General features: G+C 53.2%; 1 protein-coding gene across 4 annotated transcripts in view; it reads left to right on the plus strand.

Moving 5' to 3' along the window:
• Plekhg5 (pleckstrin homology and RhoGEF domain containing G5) overlaps positions 1-9,035 on the plus strand; it is a 43,848-nt gene that overhangs the window by 30,163 nt on the left and 4,650 nt on the right. For all 4 annotated transcript variants that reach the window (XM_031379604.1, XM_031379603.1, XM_031379605.1 and 1 more), the window contains 14 exons: positions 714-816; positions 1,150-1,210; positions 1,526-1,617; positions 2,016-2,152; positions 2,438-2,586; positions 4,406-4,615; positions 4,708-4,899; positions 5,125-5,220; positions 5,812-5,862; positions 6,135-6,284; positions 6,544-6,654; positions 6,757-6,906; positions 6,979-7,116; positions 7,234-7,353. In XM_031379604.1, the coding sequence (XP_031235464.1) occupies positions 714-816; positions 1,150-1,210; positions 1,526-1,617; positions 2,016-2,152; positions 2,438-2,586; positions 4,406-4,615; positions 4,708-4,899; positions 5,125-5,220; positions 5,812-5,862; positions 6,135-6,284; positions 6,544-6,654; positions 6,757-6,906; positions 6,979-7,116; positions 7,234-7,353 (1,760 nt within the window). The remainder of the gene's footprint in view (positions 1-713; positions 817-1,149; positions 1,211-1,525; positions 1,618-2,015; positions 2,153-2,437; positions 2,587-4,405; positions 4,616-4,707; positions 4,900-5,124; positions 5,221-5,811; positions 5,863-6,134; positions 6,285-6,543; positions 6,655-6,756; positions 6,907-6,978; positions 7,117-7,233; positions 7,354-9,035) is intronic.

Below are 9,035 nucleotides of genomic sequence, written 5' to 3' on the forward strand. Positions count from 1 at the left end.
TCACTCCTCACTCCTCACCTCCTCACTCACCTCCTCACCTCCTCACTCCTCACTCCTCACCTCCTCACCTCCTCACTCCTCACCTCCCACAGACCCTTGCACCTGGCCAAGGTCTTCCCAATGCTGCCTATCCTTGGGGCTACCAGCAGCTTCTGGGCAAACTCTGTTGGCCTTGGGGGTCAGATGTGGTTGCCACCGTGTTTGGAAGGAGGGATTTAGAAACCCTTTCTGCTGAATAGAGGCTATCTCTCACTCTGAAAGACACTCAGACGAACTGACACAATTCCACGTTGGTAAAAAAGACAAAGGGACTCCTCCCCACCCCCCCCCACCGGGGATTCCTGAGACTTTAGGTGTGGTGGTGGGGGAGGGGGACCTGGAAGAGGAGCGGACTTGGTCCCTGTCTGGGACAGTCCTTGAGGCATGGCCTTTTTACCCTCATGCTGTCGAAGGGTAACAGGTTACATGTGGGTTTGTATTTGGGGTGGGGCATCACCTGTGTATCTTCACAGAGTCTATGGTCCTTTTGGGTCTTGGGACCATAGATAAAAACGATAGATCCCATTCTTGGCAGAACAGAAGGGCTTGAACCACTAGGGAGAAAGGAACTAGGGAGACCCAGGCACTGTGCCTCTGCAGAAGGCCAAGTTTAAGGACTAAGGATGGACCATACAGGGAGCAGGGACATATAAGCCGGCCCCCTTTCTCCAAAGGCTCTGTCCTGGCCCGGAATGTTTCCACCCGGTCCTGCCCTCCCCGCACCAGCCCGGCTGCAGACCTAGAGGAAGAAGAGGAAGGCTATACGGACGGAAAAGGGTAGGTGTGGTCCACGGGCAGAGCCACCATCCTAGGAGTGAGACCAGGGACCGCGGATTTCAGCGTCCTCCAGAGGACTGGTGGCCGACCCTCTGCACCCCCGAAACTCCCCAGATTAGACTAATAAGCCTGGCTGGCTCCTGTCTGAACTAGTTAACCATTGTGTGCGACTCCAGATTCGGCCACCAGAGGGCGGACAGTGCCACACTGGCAGCAGGCAGGGTAGACTGCATCTACATTACTTCCAATTGTAAGTGGGAGCCTAGCAGGACTCCCACTGACATCCCACGCTGGTGAGGACCCACCAGCGCCTCAGCATCTCCTTTCCTACAGGGACCGGAAGAGCGCCGGCCTCAAAATCTCTAAGAAGAAAGCAAGGAGGAGGCACACGGATGTAAGGAACCAGGAGAGCTAAAAGGCCTGTCCAAAAGCCCCTGTCTCTCCCAGGCACCTTTCCTCTCCTGAGGCTAGTCTCCCTGCTCTGAACTCTAGGGATGGGTGAGCATGCCCCTCCCCTGCTTCCCTACCCTTCAGCTCAGAGCTGCCAACCTGGCCCAAGTCTGGAGGTGGGCAGGAACTTCTCAGGCAGGTAGCACACCAGGAGCCTCTCTAGGAGCATGGCTGGGGAGATCTCTGGCCTTCCCCTCCCAGTTGGGATTTTCATCTGGGTGGTGACAGTGGAGAACCTGACCGTCCAGTGTGCTCTCAGGACCCGAGCAAGGAGTGCTTCACCTTGAAATTCGACCTGAACGTGGACATCGAAACAGAAATTGTGCCAGCCATGAAGAAGAAGTCACTGGGGTAGGTAGGGCTTGAGGAGGAAGTGGGAGGGACAGATACGGCTCCTTTGTCAGGGTTCCCAGTCTCTGCAGGGGTGTGTCTGTCTGTCTGCCTGTCCGAGTGCATGTATGTTTGCTCCCATGCATCTGTGCGCTGCTCCTGTGGGCAGGCCTGCGTGGATGTCATACTTTTACAAGGTTCACCTGTGTTCTCTAGTCCTGGTTGTGCACCTATGCCTGAGAGGGGCTTATAAAGCTCTGGGGACAGGTGTCTCTGTGTGTGTGTGTGTGTGTGTGTGTGTGTGTGGTGTTGTGCATGCTGCTTTTCTTTATAACCAGGGTGGCTGCTGGAGCTGTGTCTGGATGGGCTGGGGAGCCATGAGCTTGTCCTCCTAAAACACATTGCTTCCCGGGGTGCAGGGAGGTGTTACTCCCTGTGTTTGAGAGGAAGGGCATCGCACTGGGCAAAGTGGATATCTACCTGGATCAATCCAACACACCCTTGTCCCTCACCTTCGAGGCCTACAGGTTTGGGGGACACTACCTTCGGGTCAAAGGTGAGCAGAGCCATAGGCCCGTGGGCAGCTGTTTGGTGGGATGGTTGGGGCGGCCTGGATCTGGAGCCCTTCCTGGGTTCAGGTTCCCATTGGCCATGCTCCTAAGCAGGCTCATTAGCATACAGGTGTCTCTGCTGGGCGCTGGTGGCTGGTGCTGGCAGGGTGGGGCTCCCAGAGAGGGTAACTGGGCCTAGCCTTGAATCCTCAGGGGAGGGAGGACAAGGGCCCTATGTCTCTCATACTTGGGTACTGAGGACTTCTTGTCCCCCCAACGTGCCACCCTAGCCAAGCCGGGGGACGAGGGCAAGGTGGAGCAGGGAGTGAAGGATTCCAAGTCCCTCAGCCTGCCAGCCCTGAGGCCCAGTGGGGCTGGGCCCCCTGTGTCGGAGCGTGTGGACCCTCAGAGCCGCAGAGAGAGCAGCCTGGACATCTTGGTGAGCAGAGGGCATGTTGGGGTGTGGGTAGGGCAGGGCACCTCCCCGAGGAAGACTCCTGGATTCTTCCCTACATTGCTTCTGCAAGGTTGCAGTTGTCTCTCTGTCTCTGTCTGCGGTTGTCTCAGTCTCTCTGTATGTTGGTCTTCTGTCATCTTAGGATTGGGGCTGGTCTAATGCCCAGGGAATCGGCGAATGGAGTATGTTTATCTGTGGGACAGAAAATGAGTGCATTTGTGTTGGGAGGTGAGAATTTGTCACCTGTAGGAGGGAGTGTCTCATGGATCTAGTCTCTTCTTCCTTTCTTTTCTTTTCCTTTTTTGTTTTTTGTTTGTTTTGTTTTGTTTTGTTTTGTTTTGTTTTTGAGACAAGGTCTCAATGTGTAACTTTGGCTGTCCTGGAACTCTTTATAGAGGAGGCTGGCCTCAAAGCTCTGACCCTGCCTACCAGAGCTGAGATTAAAGGAACCACCACACCTGGGTTTGGGGGCGGGGGTTGTTGGTTTTTTTTTTTTAAAGATTTATTTATTTCTTGTATATGAGTACACACTGTAGCTGTACAGATAGTTGTGAGCCTTCATCTGGTTGTTGGGAATTGACTTTTAGGACCTCTGCTCACTCTGGTCAACCCCACTCGCTCAGTCCCTGCTTGCTCCACCCCAAAGATTTATTTACTATATGTAGGTACACTGTAGCTGTCTTCAGACGCACCAGAAGAGGGCATCAGATCTCATCATGGGTGGTTGTGAGCCACCAAGTGGTTGCTGGGATTTGAACTCAGGACCTTCAGAAGAGCAGTCGGTGCTCTTAACCGCTGAGCCATTTCACCAGCATGGGTTTTGTTTTGTTTGTTTGTTTTTTTGTTGTTTTCGAGACAGGATTTCTCTGTGTATCCCTGGCTGTCCTAGAACTCACTCTGTAGACCAGGCTGGTTCTGAATTCAGAAATCCGCCTGCCTCTGCCTCCCAAGTGCTGGGATTAAAGGCGTGCACCACCACTGCCTGGCTCTTGGTTGATCTTTTTGTTTTTGTTTTTTGTTTTTTTAAGGGGATGGTTGAGATAGGGTGGCTTTTGTTTTGTTTGTTTGTTTTTTTTTGTTTTTGTTTTTGTTTTGTATAGCCTTGGCTCTGTAGACCAGACTGGCCTTGAACTCAGGTGTGTGCCTGGCCACCTGGGTCTTCTTTTTCTTTCTCTTCTTTTGTTTTTGGGCATTTAATTTTTTTAAATTAATTCATATGAGTGCTTTACCTGCATGTATATATGTGTACCAGCTGTGCATGCCATCCCCCGTAGGCTGTAACAGAGCATCAGGTCTATAGCGATTGGGTTTTTACAGATGGTTGTGAGTTCCCACCTAGGTGCTGGGAACCAAACCCTGGCCCTCTGCAAGAGCAGCCAGTGAGTGCTCTTTGCTCTTAACCCTGAGCCAGCTTCAATGGGACCTTTTGAAGCTCTGTCTGTGTAGGTGCCACTCTGGGGTGTATGTGTGTGCATGTGCGCATGTGTGTGTGTGTATGTATGTATGACTGCGTTTCTTCCAGTTCCTGCTTGTAGCCAGGTGGTCTGGGGCAGTAGTCTCGGTGAACCTGTGTGAACATGAACATCTGGGTCTCTGTAGTCTCTGTGAACCTGTGTGAACATGAACATCTGGGTCTCTGTAGTCTCGGTGAACCTGTGTGAACATGAACATCTGGGTCTCTGGAGGTGGCACTCTAGGCCAAGGATGCAGAGCTCCTTCTGCCTGCTTGGGTGGTCTGAGGTTCTCAAAATCCTGGTGTGGAGCTGGTGTGACCTGCACTTCACTATTCCTCCCTGGTCAGGCCCCTGGCCGTCGCCGCAAGAACATGTCTGAGTTCCTGGGGGAGGCGAGCATCCCGGGGCAAGAACCCCCAGCGCCTTCCAGCTGTTCTCTGCCTGTTGGCAGTAGTGGGGGTACAAGCAGTGGCAGCAATGAGAGCTGGAAGAACCGGGCGGCCAGTCGCTTCAGTGGCTTCTTCAGCTCCAGTCCTAGCACCAGTGCCTTTGGCCGGGTATGTAGCCCCGTGGGTTCTGTCTGGACAGAGCAGCTAGCTGACCTGGACCCTGGCCCTGACCCTGGCCATTCCCCTGGGTCTCCTTCCAGGAGGTAGACAAAATGGAACAGCTGGAGAGCAAGTTACATGCCTACAGCCTTTTCGGGCTACCCCGGATGCCCAGGAGGCTTCGCTTTGACCATGACTCCTGGGAAGAGGAAGAGGAAGATGAGGAGGAGGATGAAGACAATTCAGGCCTGAGGCTGGAGGACAGCTGGAGGGAGCTCATCGACGGGCATGAGGTCAGTGTAGCTAGGAGAATTGCCTCTTGGCTGGCTTAGAGGAGGCTTGCTCTGGTGTCTTGACTGTCACAATCCCCATGCTCGGGAGGGAGGGTGACCTTCCCCTGCAGGTCTCCATGTTCCTATCAAGAAGATGAGGGAGTTGCATGCCTGGGCCTGGTTGCTCACTCTCCCTGTCTCCACACACCCTCAGCCACTGGCTAACCTGTACCGCCCTCCCTCTAGAAGCTGACCCGGCGGCAGTGCCACCAACAGGAGGCAGTGTGGGAACTCCTGCACACAGAAGTCTCCTACATCCGGAAACTACGGGTGATCACCAACGTAAGTGTGGGATCTCACGTGCACAGCCCAGAGGCGTGAATCCTCAGCTAAGCTGGGCCTTCACCTGGCTGGCAATGTTTGAAAGCAGGAAAGCTATGGTGAAGAGGGGATTCCTTCAAGTGCCTGGGAGGGAGCTTTAGTGTGCTGGGGCAGTGAAGCCGGTTTAATCCAGGTGAGGCCTCACTGTTCAAAGGCTGCTTCTGAACACCTGCTGTCAGGTTCCCAGCCAGCAGCCACCGTGGGCGGGTGGGACAGAATGGATAGACAGCACTTAGGGGACTGAAGCTGGGGAGGGAAGTGGCACTTGGCCTTGGCTTCCTGGAAAGAGCTTCGTGGACAGAGGCTGAACCAGGACAGAGGTGACCCAGAGCATTCCAGGTGTGCTGGGAGGACATTCTCTCCAGCTCTCCTCCCGATGGGACCAGTCAGGGTGACCCCTCCCTCAATCGGGTGTAGAGGTCCAAACACCCTCTTTATCTCTGGGTGCTTATGGGCCTTCTGGGGAAGTGGGTAGCTAAGAGTCTGGGTAGGACTTCAGGGCCGGGACGCCACCCCTACACGAACCTGCTGCAGTGTCCCCTTCCCCCACAGCTGTTCCTGTGTTGTCTTCTTAACCTGCAAGAGTCGGGGCTCCTGTGTGAGGTGCGACCAGGCCCTGGGCGGCGGCGGGGGAGGTACTAGGAAAGAGGCGGGGCCTAGCTGGGGGAGGAAGAGGGACAGGTACTAGGTACCTGACCTAGGGTGGCGGTGGCGGAGGTACTAGGAGAGAGGCGGGGTCTAGCTGGGGGAACAAGAGGGGTGGGTACTAGGTACCTAGCCCCGGGTGGCGGTGGGGGAGGTTGGGGCTTGGGTGGGACTGACCAGGAGGATTAGGTGGGGCGGGGTGGAGCTAACCCACTTTTGTGTTCACCCAGGTGGAGGCAGAGCGCTTGTTCAGCAACATCACTGAGATCGCACGGCTACACCGCGGCCTATGGGGCAGGGTGATGGTGCCGGTGCTGGAGAAGGCCCGGCGGACGCGGGCGCTGCTGCAGCCCGGCGACTTTCTCAAAGGCTTCAAGATGGTATGGACAAGGACTCGGAAAAACTCCCTGCCCCTGCCCGTCTAGTTTCCACTGACCTTAACCCCAGGTTACCTCTGTGGCCAAGAGGAAGTAGTAGGTGTTGGTGACCTGGGTTTGAGTCCTTGCCATCTGCCTACGGGGGTGGAACTCTGAGGCTTAGAATCCTCCCCTGGAAAGGCTTCCTCGCTGGGGTGTTATGGGGAGCCCCTGGAACCCTGGGATCCGGAGGTAACAGGTGCTATTGTTTGCTTCGGGCCAGTTTGGCTCACTCTTCAAGCCATACATCCGATACTGTATGGAGGAGGAGGGCTGCATGGAGTACATGCGCGGCCTGCTGCGTGACAACGACCTGTTCCGCGCGTATGTCACGGTGAGGGCCTGGAGTCGAGGTGCAGGACCTTGGGCTGCACAGCTGGGTAGGTGGGTCCTGAAGGGGACGAGACTAGAACTGAGCTCCACCCCATTCCCGTAGTGGGCGGAGAAGCACCAGCAGTGCCAGCGGCTGAAGCTGAGTGACATGCTGGCCAAGCCCCACCAGCGGCTCACCAAATACCCATTGCTGCTCAAGTCGGTGCTGAGGAAGACGGATGAGCCCCGCACCAAGGAAGCCATCATCACCATGGTAACCTGAATGTGAGCAGAATGTCCTAGGCTCCATCTCTCCCAGATCCTAAACCCCATCACCTATCCTCAGATCAGCTGTGTAGAAAGCTTCATCCACCACGTGAACTCGTGCATGCGGCAGCGGCAGGAGCGGCAGCGCCTGGCGGGGGTGGTGAGCCGGATTGATGCCTATGAGGTTGTGGAGAGCAGCAATGACGAGGTGGATAAGGTGAGCAAACCAGCACTGAGTCACTGGTGTCCTGGAGGCACCGGGTTGGGGTTCTCTCTTGGGGGCCTCCCCGGTTTTGGCCCTGACCTCTCTGACATCTGGTCTCCCATCTAAAAGCTCCTGAAGGAATTTCTACATCTAGACCTGACAGCACCTATGCCTGGCACCTCTCCTGAAGAGACCCGACAGCTGCTTCTGGAAGGGGGCTTGAGGATGAAGGAGGGGAAAGACAGCAAGGTGACCCAGGACACTCACCTCCACAGCCTTGTTCCGTTGCTCTGTCGCAGGTTTTCTGCCCTTCCTGAGGCTCCCTTGGGCCTCGGTAGTGGTTCATTAACTGCCCGGTTAGTTATATGGTAACCACCATTGATATGATAAAGACGCCATGATCAAAAGCAGTTTGGGTAGGAAAATTTTCTTTGGCTTTCCTGAGGAGAGCCAGGCAGGATCCTGGAGGCCAGAACTCAAGCAGAGGCCATGGTGGAATGAATGCTACTTACTGGTTTGCTAGGCCTGCTTTCTTACACAGTCTAGGACCAGCTACCTAGGCATGGCACTGCCGGCGGCAGGCTGGACCCATAGTTGATAGAAGTGTTTGTCTCAGGTGTGGGTCCCTGTTCCTAAATGACTCTAGCTTTTGTCAAATTGACAAAAAAACTAGCCAGCATGGTGACCTAAGACCTTGTGACAATGCTGTAGGGAGGGTGAATGCCCACTATACTTTACAGAGTACAGTAGCAGGGTCACAGCTTTGAAGCTGACGGGGAGAAATATATTTTGCAAAACCAAAAGCTCCCCAGAATCTTGCTATTGAGCTACTGGGACTCTTGCTATTATCTGGTAGGTAAATGCTTATAAATGGTGGTTTTAGCATCACCTCCTTTTATTTCTTATTTTTACTTTTAAAGATTTACTTTTTTTGGGTGGGGAGGGTTCGAGACAGGGTTTCTCTGTGTAGCCTTGGCTGTCTTGGAACTCACTCTGTAGACCAGGCTGGTCTCGAACCCGCCTGCCTCTGCCTCCCAAGTGCTGGGATTAAAGGCGTGCACCACCACTGCCCAGCTGATTTACTTCTTCTTTTTTTTTTAAAAAAGATTTATTTATTTATTATATGTAGGTACACTGTTGCTGTCTTCAGACGCACCAGAAGAGGGCATCAGATCTCATTGCAGATGGTTGTGAGCCACCATGTGGTTGCTGGGAATTGAACTCATGACCTTCTGAAGAGCAATCGGTGCTCTTCCCCGCTGAGCCATCTCACCAGTCCAATTTACTTCTTTATTATATATAAGTACACTGTCTTCAGTCACCCCAGAAGAGGATATGAGATCCCATTATGGGATATGAGATGGTTGTGAGCCATGATGTGGTTGCTGGGAATTGAACTCAGGACCTCTGGAAGAGCAGTCAGTGCTCTTAACACTGAGCCATCTCTCCAGCCCTATTTCTTCTCTTTTTTAAAAAAAGATTTATTTATGTATTTATGTTTTATGTATACGAGTGCTCTCATTGCATGTACACCTGCACACTAGAAGAGGGCATCGTAGATGGTTTCGAGCCAGCACGAGGTTGCTGGGAAGTGAACTCAGGACCTCTGGATGAGCCAGTGCTCAGCTGAGCCATCTCTTCAGCCCCTTTCTTTTTCTGTTCATGGTGGATTGAGGCCAAGTCCACAGAAGTGCTAAACAAACCCTCTAGTGTGGTGGCGTACACCTAGCAGATTTTTTTATTTTTCCATTAAATAAATAAAGTACTTACTATCTAATAATGTATTATATATCATTATATATAGTCATAGTAAATCTATAAATATTTAATAAAAATAATTTTTGCAGTAGGGTCTCATGACCCTCAGAATCACTGTGTGGTTAAGGCTAGCCTTGAACTCATTTTGTTGTGTTTCTTTTTTTTTTTTTTTT

The sequence above is a fragment of the Mastomys coucha genome, unplaced genomic scaffold (assembly GCF_008632895.1).
Source record: "Mastomys coucha isolate ucsf_1 unplaced genomic scaffold, UCSF_Mcou_1 pScaffold18, whole genome shotgun sequence".
NCBI classification, from domain to species: Eukaryota; Metazoa; Chordata; class Mammalia; order Rodentia; family Muridae; genus Mastomys; species Mastomys coucha.